The sequence below is a fragment of the Larus michahellis genome, chromosome 18 (genome assembly GCF_964199755.1).
Source record: "Larus michahellis chromosome 18, bLarMic1.1, whole genome shotgun sequence".
In the NCBI taxonomy this organism is placed as follows: domain Eukaryota; kingdom Metazoa; phylum Chordata; class Aves; order Charadriiformes; family Laridae; genus Larus; species Larus michahellis.
In genome coordinates, this window is record NC_133913.1 from 2,365,421 (window position 1) to 2,386,355 (window position 20,935).

Consider the following 20,935-nt stretch of genomic DNA (forward strand, 5'->3'; position numbering starts at 1 on the left):
TTATGAAAGTCCCTTCTGAGTAGGTAGGAAAGAGTACAATGACAATTTCGCTCATGAATATGAGACTGCCCTGAACACACTGTTTTATATGCAGACGTTGACTTTGGAATGCAAATCCCTGCAGACACTCATTATGCTCCATTTTGCCTCTCTTCATCCTGCTTTACAGTCTTCCTCGTCTAAACAGCCCTAATAATGTTTCTCTTTTTCTTGCTCAGTTTTTAGCTTTGCACATCACTGGAAATTTTCCTATTTCTGTGAGGGTCTCCTGCTGAATCGATAGTTAGGCTGATGTGAGAGAGGGGATGAAGCTTGGATTTGGCTAAAGAAATTGGGCCTCTCCCCTTACATTCTTACGCGTTGCATCTACCAGCTCATCCTGATTACAGAACCCGTCAACAAAACCAATGAGCATTAATATGAAAGCAAATAACTGAAATGGTATTTTGAATTAAATGGGTCACTGAGAAAGAATGAGAGTGTCTGGAAAAGTATTTATAATCTTTGAAGGGAAGTGTGTAAAGACAGTTAAAGAAAATTTCTCTAATGCTGAAGGATAAAGACATGCTTCTAGGGTGATTATTTTAGTAAAGTGTACTTTATAACAATCCTACTACTAATGCTGTTTTAAATGATGACATTGAAAAGTTGTATATAGGGAAGTCTAATAGTTTTGCTTATATAAGTGTGATCTATAACTTGTGTCACCTCTTTTCTTCTTTTTTGCATCCTTCCGGTTTTATACCTTCTGAAAAAATGAGGCTTTTGCAGTCTTGACCTATGTCAGTGACACTGCCGCTTTGGGCTGGTGCATGTATAGGAAAAAACAAAATTGGAAATTCCAACAACAAGACCAAGTAATGGAAAAGAATTTATTGGCTGCAGTGAGGTATATGATGAGAGACATAAGACCAGGAGAAAAGTTGAGAGATTATTCACTTTAAAGTATAGTTAATTTGCAGAGCAATAAATGAATCACAGATGGAGATTCATGCCCCAGTGAGACGTGCATAATACATATATTACCAGCTCAGCCAGTCATTTTCATTGAATAGCTTTTCTTCGGTTTTGATGACTAAAAGCTCTTTAAACTGACAATATTGGCTATACCTAGCTCTGTATGGCACTTTTCATGATTAGGCTGCAAATCATTTCAGGAGAGAGTTCACTATAGTATCCCTATTTTACACACAGGGAGACCAACATACAGCATGGAGTTGCAGAGAAAGGGCTTGGCCTGCCAGGAAAGCAGGAGTTAGCAGAACTTTGACTTCATGCTTGCTGGTGGATCTCATTGATGGTGGAGGATACCACCTGCCCATTCACGCTGTCGTGGACGATTGCTTTTATCTTCCGATTGGTCTGCCCAGCACGTTCTGAAAGAAAAAGAAAAGTTAATTAGAAAAGAAGCAATGCTGAGACAAGATGATGCAGGGAAAGCTTAATTTACAGTAATTTACCAGCTACTCCTCAACTGATTTATCTTTACATGTTTCCCTTTAAGTGAATACTTATGATTGCTCTTTGTGAAATGTACTGCCAGAGTCACCCTGAGTCTTGTCCAGGTCAGGGCAAATGAATCACACAGCTACATCCCAGCCAATGCAAATCAAACTTCAGAGCAGATCAGCCTAAATGTCTGCAGGTCACGCTCATGCCAGAATACGAGTTTCCAGACATGCAGATTTTCTGTTTGCTCTCAAGCCCTAACCCTCTTTTAGTCACCAAATGGAGTCTGTGTGCCTCCTCAGACACCAGGAAAGCTTCAGTCTTGAGTCTGAGCTTTGGACAAGGGGTTTGACTAGCAGAGGTCAGTCTGAAGACAGTCCACGAGGGCACAGACACAGCAGAAGGTGCTCTGAAGTGCAGCCCTTCACGAGACTGAGGAATCACTGAAATTATTCTCAAATATGGCCTACATGAGAATTAACTCGTAGTTCATTCATGTAAGGTTGAAATTATTCTGAGTAAAATTTTAGTGGAAATGACAATGATTAAGAGTCACTATAGAGAAGAAAATAAGGGACTTTTACCTTTAGCTATTGATTCAGATTTTCTTGCTATCCTGTAAAGAAAATAAAACAAAGAAAAAAAATGATTATACTGATTTCAATAAATTATTCATTCCCTTCTCACTGATTCTAAGGAGACCTCATAGGACTATGAGAAGAGATTAAAAAAAAATATTCAGTAGTCTTAGGCACGGCTGCTCTCACCTGGAGCTGTTCCTGTGTCCATTCATTACTGCCTGTACTGTGGACAGTGGCATCGTTTCTCGTATGTTCTGAGTTCTCAAGTTGATCTCGTTTTGGCTTCTGACAGATACCCCAGGCTTGGTGCCCTACTGTCCTGCCTCCCTGAGATTTTCAGTTATAAAGGCTCCTAATCTTCCTTTTTCTGACTTTGTATAAATAAGACATCCTCTGTATATAAGATGAGAGAATAATTAATAGAAGCCCAAAGGTTTCTGAGGGCAGAGATTTCAGACGAGGCAGAGGTGGGGAAACCAAACAGCCCATCAGCAGAGGGGTACACTGTCCAGATTTTGTGTGCTGGGATTGGTAACTGCAGGTGGCTGACCAAAAGAGATCTAAACTTGTTTCCAGGCTTCTTTTTGATCTAGAACTTGTTTTGAAGATAGGAAATGACTATGAATTTTACTGAAATTAGCATTTTTTCCTATGCTGAGATAGGCATGCTGTGGGAATGTGGTTTTGTTTTTTTTTTTTTTAATAAAAAGTTAAATTAATTTTGATAATCCAAATTACATGGGTACAAGTTTCTCTGTGTGCTAAGTGGCTCAAGCTTTTTATTATGATCCATCACATTAAAATACCAACCCTTGATGTAGTATGGAACTCACAAGCTTTGATTAAGCATAAACAAACAAACAATAAATAACCCGAATATGAGAACTCTCTTCTCATCTATTCCAGTCAGGGCGGCTTTGCCTTACCCGTCAACATTCCCTTCCAGCAGCAGGCGGTAAGTGGAAATTTCCTTCTCCAGGCGGGTTTTGATCCCAAGAAGAACCTTGTATTGGTTATTTTGCTGCTTAATGTCATGACGAACCTGGCTTAGCTCTTCCTCACATTTGGAGATGATGTGCTGCATGTTTTGAAGTGCAACAGCATAGTAATTCCGAGTGTCAGCCAAGGTGTCTTCCAGCATGTGTTTCTGACAGAGCAGATAATACCAATACTATGATTATTATTTATGTCATAGATATAATGCAGAAATGCCAGCAAATTTAGTCCCTGGCTAAAAGATTACAAAATTAAGACTGTGGTAATTTAAACACTTATGCATTTGCATGACTATTCATGTGAAGACAGCAGAGTCATGAAGCTGTGTCGTGTGTGCATAATGAGAGGTAAAACCTGGGTAATTTATCCTTGCCATATTCTTTCTGTTCCAAAGCTGTGCTCCTCTAACTGTTGACTCTTTTGTCAGTTCTGCATTTACTGTCCAGAATTGCTCTAAAGTCTCCAAGTCACGGGTAAGTGAGCTTTAACCTGTACAAGAGCTGAGTGATATTTTTGAAGTTTTCCCACCAACATTTTTCACACTTCAAATATTTCATACATTATAATAGCAGTTGTAAATATGAACTTTGTGTTACTATCTGTCTTCTTGGACATTTTTTCTTTTTAGATCATGGAGTCAGCTATCCCATCTCTTCTTTTTCGTCTCCCCATATTTTATTCTAAGGAGAGACATACATTTTTCACTTCTTGGTGGTGGTTGCTGAATCTCTTTTGCATATGCTGGCAAAGTGAAGCATAATCCCAACTCCAATTTCACTGATACTTTAATAACTACAATAAAGTTATGCTAGGCTATGGATTTAAATGAAGAATTGGTCCATGACAATTTCTGAGATATAGGAAGTAGCAGAGAGCAGCCAGAGATGTCTGCAATAGATACCTTACTCATCTGTGCCTGCAGCTCGATGTCCAGGGACTGTAACGTACGTCTTAGATCCTTGATCTCGTTCTCATTGCGCTGTATCAGTTCGGGGTTAGGGGTTGTTGCCAGAGACATAGCTGTGCTCTGGGGAGCAAAAGCAAGGTAAAAGCTTACTGATTCTGGCTGTTCATGTACAGCAACAGGGATCTTTGACATGAGCAGAAAATAGCTGTTACCTGTTCTTTGTACCAACTGTCCAGGCTTTGACGATTCTTTTCAATTATGGCTTCATAATCTTCTCTTATTCCTGCTAGAATCTTGGCTAAGTCTTCAGGAGGTGCTGCATTTACTTTTACATTGACTTTGAAGTCTTGCGATGAGCGATTTGCTTCCATATCCTATCAAATATTGCCAGAGGAAACAAGCAAACTTGTTTATGAAAGTGGAAAGTTTTCATTCCTGTCTTGTCTTCTTCAGTTCCATCCTCTCACAATACCCAAGGTATTTTTTTCATTATGGTAGAGTAATTGTTATACATATTCAGTTAACACTATCTGGAAAATTTATATATGGATAATACTATGACATGACTTAAAGCAGAGACTTATATTTGCTTCTGTGGTAGAACTGTGCTAGAGAACTGAATAAAAAACATGTGAGAAGATCTTTTCATATAAGGTTTCTGGAAGATATATACTTAATGAAGAAGCACTGATATTTTGTATTTATTTATCTATTAGGAACCTAAAACCTTTGAATAAAATCTAACAGTAATTTCATCTTTCTTACCCTATATGTTAATATTTATGGAACTATAACTAAGTTTACAGGAGAGTAATGTAAAAGTTCTATGTAATTGTTAAAGGAATAATTGGATTAAAGCGTATAATTACTGTGTAAACAACATAATTACAGGACAAGTCAAGCAGGTATGGTAACATTCCTTTTGGTGTAGCACAATCTTATGTGCTAGGTACCATTTTCAAAAGCGCCCAGGCAAGGCAGCGTTTCAGGGTATGACATCACGGCCTCCAAAACGCCCATGGACTGGACATACTGATGGCTCTGTTAGTTGCGCTGCTTCCAAGAGCTGCTTTATTAGAGCCATTCAGTCGTATCCTTGGCTATAAGGGCATCAGCCAAAGACAGCTTCACCTACTGCTGTGTAACCCCTGTATTTCTATTCTCCTTTTTAAGTATTTCTGAGAACATTTCTGTCAAATATGTAGGGCGTTATTAGCTATGTGTGACAGATTGGCAGGTGACTAGAAAAGAATCTGGGAGAAAATACAGCAATTTGTTTTCCTTTCTGAAATCCCAATTTAATTGGTAAAATTAAAAAAAAGAATTAAAAAAACTTTGTGCCTCATCTGCCTCTCATTGGCTGCTTTAGAAATATGATTAGGTTCTGAATCATCAATCCCATTTATAGATTGTGGATCTTACTCAAAGTTAATTACATGGTAGCAAAGATTTGTGTGATAGGATTTTACAGGTGGAACTTTTTCTACCTCCTCATGGTCTTTCCTCCTGAGGATGTGCTCTTCTCTCAAGCCTTCAATTTCCATTTCCAGATCTGTTGTAATAATGGTCAGGCCATCGAGCTCCTTACGCAGGTTCTCAACATCAAGCTGCACTCCCTGCCTGCGAGACTTCTCTGCTTCGTACCTTTATCAGGAAAAAGAAGATAAAGCATGCTTGCTGAGAGCAAACTGCTCCTAGCCTCTTGGATAAGTAGTATCAAAGAGAAGTAGACTTGCTTGAGACCTCTATGTAGAGAACTAGAGAGAACAAAAAACCAAGGAAACAAATTCTGTTTCTAAAATATGTTATTTGAATATTCTCGAATAGTCTTAAAAATAAGGTTTCATTATTTTCATTGTTGTTTTTCTTCTTTCTTCCTCACAGCTCCTCCTATATGGTATGAAATAATTGCTCTTTCTTTCATTTTGCCTTTTGCATTTTAATATTCACCAGGTTGTGAAAGCTTTGAAAACAGTATCAACAATCAGTGCTTTCTGTAGTTTTTCCAAAATGATAACTTTTCAGTCCTTCAGAAAACAGGGAAAATGTCATGGAAGCCAGTTATTAACATTCCTCTCTAACCTCTTGCAGTTTGCCATCTGCAGTGAGCCAAAGTCAGAACGACACTGCCATTTCTTCCCTTGGGCGTATGAACCACTTTTGCTCCTCAGAATCTCTCCCTTTACTTCATTTTTTGTGGGCACTATTGGTGGTTCTACATTTAATCCATCAGACTCATTCTGTGATGCCAGTCTCTGAAAGCAGTTCTGCTGCTTCCCTTTTATGATGCTATTGAATGATAAAAAAAGAAAGGCAAGGCTAGGTAAGGCCTTCAGAGTCTAAGTTTGTTATAATATTCACAAAAGCTGAGGTATTTTTTTCATAGCTGATCATCATCTGTTGAAAATAAGACAAATTTCATGATTCCTAAGAAGTCTAACTTACAGAAAATGTAAATTCCTTTCCTTTGCAAAGATCTGCCTGGAAGCCTTCTGTCCAAACATTTTGGCTTTTTAGTTGGTCTGAGAACTATCTTTCAACAATGTACTGAAAAGCCAAACCATGTACTGGTAGCCAAGGAAGCCCTGGCCCAGTTGCTGGGGCAAAACTTATGAGACTCCAAAGCAGAAGATACTGAAGGACGGGTATTTCCTGCAGAGCTGGACAGCAGAGATGATACGTACAGGAAATAGATTTGGGCTGGACTGGGGAAGCATCGTGCAGAAAGGCTTAATTTGTATTCCCAGATGACAGTTTCAAATGCCTTTTGTCACAAGTATCAAGTGTCTGCTGTAAAACCTGCTCTTCAGGACCTGAACTAAGTATCACAAACAGGGTGACTCAAAATTGTTCAGCAATCATTTGTGGTTTTTACATCCTTTTTATGCTTTTTAAGGTTTGGGGTTTTTTCTGTTCTACATTGGCTTTATTTGTCAAGTATCACCAGAAAACCTCAGTAAAATCAGTTTCATATTGGATTATCAAGAAAAAGCAATATTTTCCTTAATCATCTTTTAAACTTAATCAGGAAACTAAAGAAGAGCTTACTTGAGCCTGAAGTCTTCAGATGCCATGTTAGCGTTATCAATTTGTAAAAGGATACTGGCATTAGTGATCTTGCTATCCTCAATCTGGAAAACAGAGAATCCAACAGGAGACTCAGTGTTGCCACACGATGATGGTGAATAACCTGTGCTGTTTTAGACTCCCTGCTGCTTGTAGGAAGCATCTAAATAGTAGACATCCCATGCTAAGGAGAGTACATGAATAAAAGCAGCTTAGTTTCCTGATTCACTTAGATATTTCTGCAGTTTTTGTCCATAATCTTACTTTTGTCTTTGTCTTACTTTTCTGGATACGAAGCAGTCACCTTATTCCTGGACAGGTAGAGGATATGAATAATATTACACAAACTTCATGGTATGTTACAGAATAACAATCACTGTGTTCCTCTATTTTTGTGACCTGATTTTGATTCTGTTTAGCATTGCTGGAAAGCAGCCTTGGTCATCTTTAGGGCAAATTTCAGTAAGATCATTAAGCTGTGTCTGAGTACAATCAAAATGCTGAAATTAATCATATGCTAAGAAGCAAGCACGTGCAGAAACACCTTGCTGAATCAGTGTTGTACTGCAGAGGCGTAATGATGATGGTGGCAGCAACTCATCAGCAGGACCCCTCAAGTCTGCTATGTGCTTCAGTCCAGAGTTGCATGGATTGTCATTTTGAGAATAACACTGGCATCTAATTGTCATGGTCCATTCAGTTATGCACTTACAACTGTACTGAATCATCCAGCAGCATGGAGTGATTAGTTCATGTTTCTGATTTTGCTTTAGGATGTTAAAAATTGCCCTAAAAGGTGCAGGAGAAAGTGCACCTTATCATTCATTTAGTGCACTCAGCACGCACTGAAAAGACTTGTAAGTCCCTGTTAACATGAAATAGCTTTGAACTATAGATCTGAATATGAAAAGCTCAGTATTCCATTCAAAATCTTTGAAAGAATACAAGTGGGAACTCATACAAAATCGGCAGGAACTAATAATTGTGGGCCATCGTGTCCTCTTCTAACAAAGAGGAAAGAGAAGCATGGTTGCAGTTCCAACAGCTGCCTTCACTCAACACTTTAATAAAAAACAAGGTGCATTATGGCTGTACAGAAATCATTAGCCATTTACAGAGCTCTCAGCACCTTGAAGTAAAACTTCCCACACCTAAATGAATCACAAAGAAACAAGGAAATGACAAAATTGTCCTGAAGTGTCAAAAGTTTACCTCTCATAGTAAAAAAGAAGTTGCTTGTGCAATGTTTTTCACTAATCTGTTAGCAGACTGTACGTTCTTGGGCAATTAGCAGCACACCTCAAATACTGCCCTGGGACATGATCAACGCCAGCTGAAGAAGTACAACAATACCCTAAAAGTGTTGCTGCCTGGAATTGGTTGTCAGAGAAGAGGCTATTCTTCAATCCGTCCTTAGAGAATGGTAAATTTTACTATGGAAGGTAGTAAGGCAATGAGAAAGCAACATAAGAGTTACCCAACTTTGCGCCACTTCATAATCATGCAACACAGCAACACATTTATATAAATGCTTTATAACTTTCTGTGCAATCTGAAAGAATAAAGAGTACAACAAAGGAGGTTGTACCGTTGTCAGTCTTTTGCCCCTGCTGTAGGATATTGATTGCTGTGCCAGTTAGTAGTGCATTTCAAATGTGGACATTTATCTGTTTAGTTACACAAATTTCTTCACTACATCCATCGTGAATATGGGTGCATCACTAAGATCAATCCGCAAGCTTACAGATAATTTAATTAAGAACTCATATATTGTTATATACGAAATACACTCCAGTTCCTTCTCAAAACAGATTTTTTTTCAAGGCGGCTTCCTGCACTGACTTCTTCCTCAGCATGTCGTGTCCTTTGTCCAACAGCGTTGATCCTGTCTCAAATGCTCTGTAAGTCACTTTGCTTATTTAGCGGTACAAGATGTTTGAATGAGACATTTACCTGAAGAACTGGTGCTATTTCACTTTGTGTCTGGGTTAGAATGGAGTCAGGGTGAAGCAAGGCAACTTGCTGCTCCATCTGGCACGGTCATCCAGAATTCAAGTGTCCAGGAAAGAGTGTGGTCCAAAAGGTGGGACCCAAATGGTTATACATGTCCAAGTTCAGACAGCCAGTACCTCACAGACTTTCCGGGTTATTGGATATAGGATCCTACATTTTTTCTAAATTTCATTTTAGGCGCTAAATTAGTTTCACCTTTTTAATTCATGGTTAATTGATTTAATTATGGTTAATAATTAGATGCTATATTTTCACTCATTTTACTGGCAGTTATGGTGCTAATTGCAATAATTTATAGAGAAAGTAAAAATTCTGGATTAAATCACTGAATCGTCGCCTGTAAATAATCCTTTAATGGCCCTTCCTCCCCAGTGTGAGCACCACATTCAGCACCCACTGCCTGAGACAGCCGCTAGTCCCACAGGTGCCAGTAGCCGGTGATCGCTGGTTAAGTGGTGAGTGGTAAAAACAAGTGTTCTGGGTACAACCTATTAAAAAATGAGGGCATTACCCCAATCAGCATCGTGCTTTTAGTCTTACTGTCTTCCTAAATATTTCTGATTTATTAATTCCAAATCAATGCGAACACATTTATATTCTTGATGAGCAAGTTTTTATCTCTGGATCAGTTAAAAAAAAAGCGCTCGAGTGATAGTTCTGGAGACGGATGACCTTTCTTTATCCTTAAAACAGAAATAGGTGATGACAATTCTGGCTCTCTTACACATTGTCTGTGGTCGGAGTGCCTCATCTTCTGCCTGGAGGCAACACATTTACCAGCGAGCAGGAGTTTGATCAAGTCCCTGGCCTCCATCAGCAAAGATGTGGGAAAATACCATTTCCAGGCCTTTTGAAAAAAAAATTTCTCAGGGTCTTGAGAATGCCAAGTAATCATATGGTAAAAAGTGGAGGGAAAACTACAACATCGCATTTGGAATAGCTTTAGGTTTTGCCTCATATGGCTGTGTAAAGTTAATTACACTGATTAGTCACACAGATGGTTACAGTGCTAAGTATGTTCATTATGAATACAGATTAATATTATGCATAAATTTGAAGACACGTGAGTTTGGGAGATTGAAAGAGTTATTGTTGAACGTTAATATTAACTACTGGCAGGAACCAGAAATTCTCCTTTTAATTATAGTGAAAACATCCACAAGGAATTTGTCACTGCTATTTTCTTAATTACAATGAAGTATTTTTCCATCTGATTACATAAGCTTATTGGACCCAAAGCTCCTGGAGTTTCATTGTCTGCTACCACAGGAATCAAAGAAATGAAATGCAAGAGTATGGCTAAAGAGAGCATGAGCATGCATGAAAGGAGGCAGCCTCTTCAGTTTGCCTGCTTTGTAATTTGCGTGAATACATGTGCAGTCAAAAAGACCAAATTCTGCCAGACATAGTTACCCAAACCACAGTTTCATGTACAGAAACGAACACTTGGCAGCACACAGATCTCTTCAAACTCTCAGGCTTTGCAGAATCCCCCTTGTCTCCTTCCAGCCTTTCTTTCTCGTAGCCCTTTCTCCTCCTTGTTTATGCCCAGGTCCTGTAACCACTTCCATTAGTATTTCTAACATATGGTTAGAAACATATAAAGGTTTTATGTAACTTTCTTTAAAGGAATGCCATCAGCATAAGTGAGTACCCAGATTCCTTAAAAGAGCATAGAATGACAGAGTCCCTTACAGCTCTGACTTACCTGTCTTTGCATGTCAGTGACGTTTTGCTCGTATTGGTTGAAGTCATGCCTCTTTCCGTGAGACTTTGTCTTGTGCCACTCTCGGATGCAGCTTTCCAGCTGAGCATTAGCTGCTTCTAAGGAGCGGACCTTGTCCAGGTAGGCAGCCAAACGGTCATTCAGGTTTTGCATAGTCTGTTTCTCATTCCCCCCCAGGAAGATGCTTTCCCCATGGTGCTCGCCGAAGCCTCCCCAAGGTGCCCCTCCTCCAGTAGCCAGCCAGAGGGGTCTGGCAGAGGAGAAGGAGGTTTGTGTGCTGCTGGCACCACCATCTGCACTTGAAGGTCTGTAAGAAGTTCCTTGCTGGGCCAAACCACACCCTGAACTAACCCGGAGGGACCCAGAAAAAAGCTGAAAAGGGCCTTGGCTGGTACTCATGCTTAGCTCTGTTGTGAATCTAACCCAATGTTTGACTGACGAGCACTGAGCAGCTTCTTAGCCTTCCCTAAGCAGCTTTATGCCTTTTCCTGTGGGAGTTTCCCTTCGATGAATGACTACAGCAACAAGATTGTGTCATCATGAAACGTGCTTCCTCTTGGTCAATTCCGAAGCATTTATGAGCCTGCACACACTGTTGTTGTTATTTGGAATCACAGCCGCATACCAGATTGCTTTCCTTTTGGTTGTTTTGGTTTTTTTCTTCTTTTTCTTTTCATATTGTAATAGCGAGGTGTGGCTAAAATCAGTAGGTGTGGAACAGGATCAGCTCTGCCTCAGACTTTTTTCTAACCCTGTAGTTAATGTGTTACATTTTCCTGCTTATAAGGGAAGAGTATCGTCCATTACAGAATAAACGGAGAGCTGGGGCAGGGATGGCTCTCTCAAGATCCTTTCTGTTGTAATTCTCAGGCTTTAGAGTTCACAGCAGTCTGTGAATCCTGAAACGCAGCACGTCCTGTCGAGCTGTCATTAACGTACCGAACAGCTTTAGCCTGTGTGAGACGTGAGGTTTAATGAAGTTATCCAGCCTCTGTCATCGGGCTGAAACTCCAGTCCAGAGTAAGGCCCAGCAATTCTCCTCAGCTGCCCATTTCCAGTTGAAATACATGAGAATTAGGTACTTAACAATCTTTTCTGGTGATTTTTTCATTATTTGAGGTTCAGTCATATTTCAATAGTCTTGTTGAAATAGATAGTAGTGCAGGAATTTCTTGCCATTACTACAATTATTAATATTAAGATATTTATATGATTAAGATATTTATATGATTTATATGACATGAATCATATATTATATATGATTTATATGATTATATTAGAAAATATTTAGAGTATGAGTTTGTAACAACACTCGAAAAATTCACGTGATTATTTAAAGCTACCAGCCCTAAAAATTGACCTGGCAATAACGCAAAAATAGTCTTTCTCAAAAGTTTCAGCAACCTTCTGTCAAACTTCTTCCATCAAATATGGAACGGGCAAGTCTGGCTTCTGCAGAGATTTTCTTATTCCTCATGTTGATGAAGAGGTAGTGAGTTGTGTTCCTATGGCAACAGCCAGGGTTATTGGGTTCACCTTATCTTTCCGAGTAGTTCTGGTCTGCAGCTGAGGGGTGGGATGGAGGAAGGTTTGGGAAGGGGTGGGAAGCTGGCTGGGCATGGGCTCTCCCAGAAACGGTGCAGATGGTTTTCCTGAGAGCAGCTGAGGGCTCAGCTCTTTAACGAGATTGATTGATTAGACTCTACGAACCAGAATTACGCTTTCCTGGAAGGAGCCTGAAGGAATCTTTTTTTCTCTTGTTTGTTCCATTTGAAATGTTTCAGTAACAGAAAATTGCTGCTCTTCATCCTTCCCTGGGCTGCCTCCCAGCCCTCCTTTATGGAATTGGGCAGGTTTTGAGCTCCTCCTTGCGGCCCGCTGTCAGCTCTGCTCAGCACCTGGGGATTTTCTTTTTAACAGTTACATTTCCATTGAGTGCATATTCCTTCTTATTCCTCTTGCGCTTCATTGTGTAGAAATGCTAACATTTTTAATTGTTTGGGGAAATTAATCACTGAAGATACGGTTTTCCAATAAGTACAAGGTATGGTTATCACAAAATGTTCTGAGAACAGCTACTGTTAACAGCTACAGTTTGATGTCAGCCCTGCTGCATGAGAGTGAGAAGAGCTTGAAGCACCAGACAGAAAATGAAGCCTCACTTGAAAAAAACCCCAAATTATAATAGAACCAATGATATACTGTTGTCAATTCATCTCACCAGAGATCAATTTCAGACTGAATTTTCTAGCCTGGCAGTTCAGCAAGCTAACATTGTATGAATTATTACATTGAAACATAAATACATACATATGCACATAATATTACATGAAATAAAACAAATTCTTTATTTCACATGAAATTACCCCGTGATTCACAACTTGTCCGGCATGAGGCTGTCAGTTTGTGAGACACAATAGCCTCTGTCTTGCTCCTTGAGAGTTTCACAGAATATCGTGCCATCATAGAAAAGAGAATTGTCTTTTTTCTAGCAAGTAACACAGAACAAAGGTGATGTGGCCCATAGGAAATATTTGCTCTGAAGTTTAACGTTTTCAAACTGGAAAAGCTGCCACACAGTTTTCATCAGCACGTGTTGAGGATCCATGGAAAAGACCAGAAAACTTAAAAACCAGAAACGGCTCCTTTGTCAGGCTGGCGCTGTCGGCCGTGGTTCTGGTGAGCCGTTGAACCCCCAGGGTGCAGAAGGAAAGCGATGAGCGGCGCAGGGAGGTCAGGCACCGTCACCAGGTGGCACCAGAAGCTGGAGATGGCAGTTCCGCCGCTCCACATGCCCAGGGCAGCGGGATGGAGGAGCGCCTGGGCCTAGGATGCTTCTTCTGGAATTGTACTTGTTTCACTGAATTGGAACACGAAAAGCAAACTGAACTGAATGTGCAGGCTGCAGTTTAAGTGTAGGCAGAATATTTTGACACCTACATTATACAGGTAAATACCCTGCGACCATCACTTGTTGATTCAGCTCCTCCATCTGAAATACGAACGGATGGCTGCCTTTGGATGCAGAATTTCTCTCTCTTGCTGTCTGAGTGATATATCTAACAGTCACCTGATTTCTGGGTCAGGAAAAAATATCATTTGTACCGTTTGGTTTTTCTTTTCTGATAGATTGTGATGTTGCTTTGCTGAAGTTTGCAAGAGCCAATTCTCAGTTCTTCCCAGTGAGAATACCAGCAGTACGTATGATTTTTACCCATGGTACGTCAATGGTCCTGCAGCCTCCTTCATGCCTAAGCTTTGGGGCTGGTGCCAGCAGTGTGAGTATTTTTTTTTTAAATGTCAGAAAACAGAAAACAAAAACAAGTGGCTGTAAGGAGGTTGAAAGGAAAATAAAATACACAATTCTAGAAATTATACCATTTCTGTAGATAATATTATGTGGATTGAAATACCCAGCAATGAAGTTAACAAAAAATTTTCCAAACTGGTTATGTTATCAAAATAAAGCATTTATGTAAATGTTTTATATGCTTCTGAAGTTGGGATTTACTAGCCTCTTAAATCTTCATAAGTGTTTGACTACACTGCTGTAGATTTGCAGACCACCTTCCTGCAGAGAAAAGCAGTGTTGCTAATACAAGGTGCTAATACAAGGCTGCTGAGTTTGTTCCTTATGTAAGAAAACCAAAATAGTCACTGCAAACTCTGTGTGAACAGTTCATTTCACCTGGACCTTGCCTAGTGCTTGCTCAAGAGCAAAGGGAATTTGCCTTTTTGCTGAAGGAAGTGCAGGAACGTAAATATATATATAGACAAATATTATTTTATTTGTGCATGAATTGTAGTCATGTTGTGCACTTCGAATTCACAACAAAGAGCTTAAGGATTTTTTGCATTATCTTCTGAGTTTTTTACCGATAGTAGTTTCAGGTTCCTGGGAGAATCTAATGGCACTTTTTGTATCTGTCCATTCATCATCATCTTTTTTATTATTATTAAAGTTATTATTGTTATTGTTGTTGTTATCCACTGAGCATCTCTTGTTTGGGGTTACAGGGAGGGTGTACGGTTGTGTGTATGGCAGTGCCACATTCACTTCAAAAAAACAACATTAGACAGGGTGTATTTGCAGAAGCAGAACAGAAACTTTATTATGTAGGTTCTTTCATAAGGAAACTATATGGCTACTGACAGAAAACAAGCTTGTAATCTCTGACCAATGATCGTGTAATGGTCATGCCAAAAGGGAGAGAAATTTGAGAAAAGACATCAAGCTGTTGCACATTCTTGGATTACATTCTTGTGATTCAGCGGAAGTAAAAGGGTATTTCTCTTAGCATTAGCCAATGTATAGGCTGCACTGGGTTTATATGGTGTCATATGCAAGAGGGGATTCCGTATTTCTTTATTAGAATCTCCTATCACGAGTAGAAGGAGCTCTTCCGTCATCTTCCGCGTTCATGCGACCTCTTCCACTGCTTGAAGGTGCTGTGTAGGAGAAAAAAAAGAAATTCAAGTAGGGAAAAAAAGCATGCACTGCTAACGCACTGAGGAGCTGTGCAATGGGGTTTTTTATTTCTTTCCTCACAAGATCTTTTTCACATATTAAAGGGGGAACTGCCTTTACATCTTATCTTCTCTTCCCACTGGTCCTCATTCAGTAAATCTTAGGTGTGCACATCATGTGTTGGGCTTGGAAGTATCTTGTATGTTGTGTGAATCAGCAGAGGAATTTAGGAATCTTTGGAAGATTTTGGTATCTTAGCATCCCATGAGGAGTTCATGCAATCATTTTGGCAAGCTACTGGTCTCAAAAGTGCACATAAAATAAAATAAAGTCTCTTAATGATAAAGAACGTGGTCATTGCAGAGAGAATAGTTTTGTCTCAAGGTGATAAAGAATGTGGTCATTGCAGAGAGAATGTAATCTGTGTTAGTAAGAAGAAATCCTAAGCAAAAAAATAGGTTTATCTAATCCTATTTTGTCAATTCATTTCAGTCCCTCTTTAAATCAAAGTTTTTCTTACCATCTTTAGGGTTCACTCCTGACATCCTGTAGAAAAGAAGAAAGATTTGATTAATGACCATCACTGACCCTGTCCACTGAAACCATTGATCCATTTAGGAACCACTGTGTGTGAATAGCCAGGGTTTCACCCTGCAGCTTTCAGTGGGTTGTTTCTCAGCTGTGTTGTTACTACTGGTGGTGTTAAGGTGCTTTCTGCTTTGAAGGCCACTCCTATGTACTCAATAGGAAATATGAATAGTACTCAGACACATTCTTGGTCCTGATGTGTCTCTACATGCTTCTCCTCTTCTCAAAATGTCATAATCTAGAAACAATATAAGGAGCAGATTCCTCCTCAGAATCAAAAGTAATTCCACGTGTAGATCAGATGTGAGAAATGGTCACTAAAATGTAGATTTTACTAAAGGAAGCTGTGCCCTATGCCAAGTTCTTTTCTAGTTGGGAGTATTGGCATATGATGATGAATATTTTTACCTCTGTGCACAAGTGTAGAAAACCAAGAGCTAAAGAAATACTGAGAACAAGTTTTTATAGGTTATTTCAGGCCAAAAGCTTATTCCAGTGCAGCAAGAGGATTATAGAAGACATACGTATGGTGCCTGGTGCCTTCTATAACTCATCGTAGTCAAAATGGTTGCATTTATATTTTCAAATCATCAGCACAATTAATCTGGAGATTTAGCTTGAGTTGTAGCAACGCCTGAGATTTTGCCGGGCATCTGTTTTGCCATTACTCAAAAGGCTGTGCATGCAGTGAATGTCATTTGCTAATCTGCAGTCAGCTTAGCAACCACAATTACTGCTTCACAATGTGTCATGTTATTAACCTTATCTAATCATCGTAAGATTGTATATAGTAACGTACTGAGAGTCCTGGCCCTCCAGCAACTGGCGGTACGTGGCGATTTCCTGCTCCAGGCGACTTTTGATGTCCATGAGCATTCTGTACTCCTGGTTCTGACGCTCCATGTCGCATCGAAGTTCACTCAATTGTTCCTCAACGCTGGTGATGAGGGCCTGAATCTGTGCCAGCTGTGCGCAGTATCGTCCTTCTGTGTCTCGCAGGTTGGCTTCCAGTCCAGCTTTCTAAAGGGAGTAACATCAGAAGAGGTTAGCGTGCAGATTTATCCCACTGAGGGGCAGTCAAAGGAGAGGCAAGACAGAGAGAGAGGAAGAGGAGAGGGCATTAATAGTGAGTCGTGCTTGGGACGGCTCCGTACCATGCTGAGCTGCGACTGGAGCTCAATCTCCAGGCTCTGGACTGTGCGTCTCAGTTCTGTGATCTCCGATTTGCTGGTCTGTATCTCTTGTGTGTGGCTGGCAACTTCGCGGTTCAGCTCATCAGTCTGAAAGAAAAAAACAACTGTAAAATCACATACGTATTGTATTAAAATTGTTAAAATTGTTTTGAGAAAGGCAGGGCCCATCCTGTCTGCTGGTGCAATAACAATGAGGCAATACATCGATTTGCTGTTTATGGGTGTCACTCTACCTGAGTGAAGAACCAGGCCTCGGCATCTTTCCGGTTCTTCTCAGCCAGAGCTTCATACTGTTCCCTCATCTCAGAGAGAATTCTGGTCAGGTCAATGCCAGGAGCCGCATCCATTTCCACGTTGACGGTTCCACTCAGCTGATTTGAATACTCTTTCATTTCCTGCGTGGCCAGAAGGCAGAGGACACAAATAAGATCAGGCTCTCTCTTCTCGTATACTTTCTGCCATCAGCAATCCATGCAGTGGTACACAGTGCTTTTATTATCTAGTATTGTAGGTGGAACACTCATAAAAACATGCTTTTCTACTCCCACACAATACACATATTTACATGTAACTTATACGTATGTTTCTCTTACTCAGCTCTTTTACTCTTCTACTCACAGTGACCTGTCGTGCTTATGAACGTCAAACTGAAACTAATAGGTCAGAACAGTTTGGAATCAGAGAAATGCCTCTCAGGACACACTTTGGATTCTTTTAATATTACAGTTTTCTTCTTATTCAGCTGTAATGTTGTCCCCCTCCCCACCTGAGAGGCATAAATTCCAAAGGAAAGTAATTTCCTCTCTGCACTGTTACGGACTCTCACCTCCTCGTGGTTCTTCTTTAGATAAGCCAGCTCCTCCTTCAGTGTTTCGATCTGCATCTCCAGGTCAGCTCTGGACAGGGTCAGCTCATCCAGGACTCTGCGCAGGCCATTGATGTCAGACTCTACGCTCTGACGCAGGAACAGCTCATTCTCATATCTGCAGTTTAAAAAAGAAACAAGCACTGGAATATGTACAAGTTTGTATTCAGTAGAGCTATGAAATTTTATATTGAATGGAGGAGGAACAGTGGGCTATAAATGAAAACATATATATTGAAAAGAAGCATAAAGGGAGTAAAGATGTTTTTTTCTAACATCCAGCTATGGCATATAAAAGTACATGCATTGCCATCTGATTGTATTCTTGAGGAGCACATGACATTTCACTTGCAGAACCTAATAATGATTATCAGCATCACTAGAAAAGCTGTCACAGAGGACAGTCCATTTGCAGTGTCCTCTCAAATTTGGTGTGAAGGAAAGCCTAGTTCTGCCTGGGACACTAGAGGAGAAAATATAAACCTGCAGGTACATCACTGCAAGATACATCAGTTGCACAAGTTTCATTATCATCTTTTCAGCAGCGTCTGATGTACTGCTGCGTCCATGAGCTGCATAAGCCCCAAATTACTCTTTGTCTTTCTTTTCTAAATTTCAGACTCTTTGAGAGAGAGCTACTGTGACCGAAGAGCGATCTCTTCATGCCACTCTGTTCCATTTAAGTGAAAATCCCAACCTATTCCTGTCTTCTTTCCCCCTGTGATTTAGGCTAGTAATCTATCCAGTAATCTACCTAGACATCTGGGTACTGTGTTCTGTCAGGTTGATGTTCCAAATTGATCCTTCATCACACTGATTCTGTTTGCCAGGGGTTTTTTCATCAGAGGTTGTCAAGGAAAATACTTATCCATATTTTTGAAATGTGTTCTTCAGTGACTGAAGAACTTTATTTTCTAGATAAAAAGTAATACTAAAGTTCAGAAAACTGTTCCGAGAGAAAGAGACAAAGAGAGAGAAGACAAACGTGTTCTAGGTAAACTTACTTCATTCTGAAGTCATCTGCAGCCAGCCTGGCATTGTCAATCTCCAAAATGACTCTGGAATTGTCAATAGTAGCTGCAAGGATCTGGCAATTAAGAAACACAGACAAACTGTGAATAAAGGTGAAATATCACAGTCCTCAGTACACGGTATGTAGTTATTGAGGCTGTAAACCATCAAAAAAGGTAGGAAAAAATGGACCTCTGTTGTGATGTCACCGATTAAACCTGCCTTTGGATTGCAATAGCCAGTTCAAGTTATCATGTTGCTCTTTGGTCACACTGTAATTCTTACAGCTTTCATAGAGAAAAACCAAAAACACTAGGCTCTTTTCCACATGCCATATGCAAACCAGAGAGCTGAGATACCTTTGTGTAACACAAATTAGAAACATAATTAGAAAATACATTGTACAACACCTGATCTTATCTGTAGCCAGGAGAATCATTTTTCAGCCTTTGAGGCCTACCTGTCACATTCTTTACTATTCGATTACTGAATTAATATATTGATAATTCTAAACACATTTTGCCATGTTTTATTAACTTTTAGTGCAATCATTTTAATTTCAACAAACATCACATTTTCAGGATAAAATATTTGGGTTTTAAATTGAGAAAAAAGCTACTCTTTTCTGCGAGAATGCTCACAACCACAATATATTTGCGGTTGGGGAATTCAGTATTTATTTTGTAATTATTTTAGGTTATTTTAAAGAAGTGGAATATGCAGTTCCACAATTCTAATGCATTCTTATAACTTCTCTAGATATGAATGTCATACCTTGTCTCGGAGATCTTCAATTATCTTGTAATAGTTACTGTAGTCCCGGGCGGGGCTGGTGGGAGCTTGCTTCTGATACCAGTCTCGGATTTTAACTTCTAAATCTGAATTTGCCTCTTCCAGTGCTCGTACCTTGTCCAGGTACGAAGCCAGACGGTCATTCAGATTCTGCATAGTTATCTTTTCATTACCAGAGAGAAGGCCATCACCACCACCACAAACTTCAAAACCTCCACCAAAGCCAGAGCCTCCTCCAAAGCCAGCTCCTCCACCAAAGCCAGAGCCTCCTCCAAAGCCAGCTCCTCCACCAAAGCCACAGGCTGCACCACCACCAAAGCCACCATAGCCTCCTCCATAACCGCTACCGATACCAGAACACAGGCCACCACCATATCCACCTCCTACAGAGGAGACATACCTAGCTGAAGAGATGGAGACACCCCTGCCACCAGATCCTCCATGTATGCTTGGAGCTCGGCAGGTTCCTCCTGTGCGGACTGAGGAAAGGCGAGAGCTGCTGCTTCCACCACCCCCAAAGCCACCACCATAGGTAGAAGAAGAGCTGCGCATGAAGGAAGTAGCCATAGCTGCAGCACAAGAAGGCGCTAAGGTCAGTTATTCAGCTTGGTGTAGAAGAGGAAAGTATGTGCCTTCACTGCCCTGGTGCTTCTTTTATATCCTCAAGAAAGGGTGGTAGGAGACAAACCCAACCTGCAGCCCTCCCTCCAAAAATTCTCCTCCCTAGAGGTGAGGCCAATTATGATGACATTCCTCACAAAGAGAGCTGGCTGTGCATCTCAGGGGCTAGGGCTGGGGTTTTCTTTTTTAATTAAACAAAAGGGATGATTCAGATGAGTGTTTTTTCTTCAGGCTATAGTTCTGAAACTTGGAGTTTACTTCTCTGACATTTAAGAATGGAAAAACAAAGTGAGTTCAACCACACCCACTTACCCATTTACAGCAATCACCATGGTTATTTTAAGAACATCAACTTTTTCTACAAGTGAAGTTTAAGTAAAATTCTCTTTTTATTGAAAAATGTACAATCATCCATTCATCCACCCATTATTTCTTCTCTTCTATCCATATTTTTTCCCATTAAAAATTTGTAATTGTATTTGATATGTTCTTATTCCCATTCTTTGCTTGGAACTAATAAATGGATTTTGGAGTCTGAATTTTTAGTACGAAAAGCATATCATCATAGTATTGCATGAGGAGCAATTAGCATCCATCAATGTACAAGGAAGAGTGGGCACAGGTAATTTACTAATGCTTGTGAAATAGTCAAGAAAGGT

At 40.0% G+C, this 20,935-nt stretch overlaps 2 protein-coding genes and 1 long non-coding RNA gene across 3 annotated transcripts in view; 1 reads left to right on the plus strand and 2 right to left on the minus strand.

Moving 5' to 3' along the window:
* The window catches only part of LOC141732863 (uncharacterized), a 165,732-nt gene that overhangs the window by 35,815 nt on the left and 108,982 nt on the right, over nucleotides 1-20,935 (plus strand). The window lies entirely within an intron of this gene.
* On the minus strand, nucleotides 860-11,888 carry KRT23 (keratin 23). The gene is made up of 8 exons (XM_074562088.1): nucleotides 10,721-11,888; nucleotides 6,982-7,064; nucleotides 5,421-5,577; nucleotides 4,146-4,307; nucleotides 3,928-4,053; nucleotides 2,957-3,177; nucleotides 2,034-2,065; nucleotides 860-1,376 (listed from the first exon to the last, which is right to left on the minus strand). The coding sequence occupies exons 1-8, from the start codon at nucleotides 11,135-11,137 to the stop codon at nucleotides 1,273-1,275; spliced, it is 1,302 nt and encodes a 433-aa protein (XP_074418189.1). The 5' UTR covers nucleotides 11,138-11,888; the 3' UTR covers nucleotides 860-1,272.
* LOC141732750 (keratin, type I cytoskeletal 19-like) lies at nucleotides 15,025-20,222 on the minus strand. The gene is made up of 8 exons (XM_074562087.1): nucleotides 19,638-20,222; nucleotides 18,857-18,939; nucleotides 17,814-17,970; nucleotides 17,221-17,382; nucleotides 16,949-17,074; nucleotides 16,594-16,814; nucleotides 15,727-15,752; nucleotides 15,025-15,187 (listed from the first exon to the last, which is right to left on the minus strand). The coding sequence occupies exons 1-8, from the start codon at nucleotides 20,220-20,222 to the stop codon at nucleotides 15,108-15,110; spliced, it is 1,440 nt and encodes a 479-aa protein (XP_074418188.1). The 3' UTR covers nucleotides 15,025-15,107.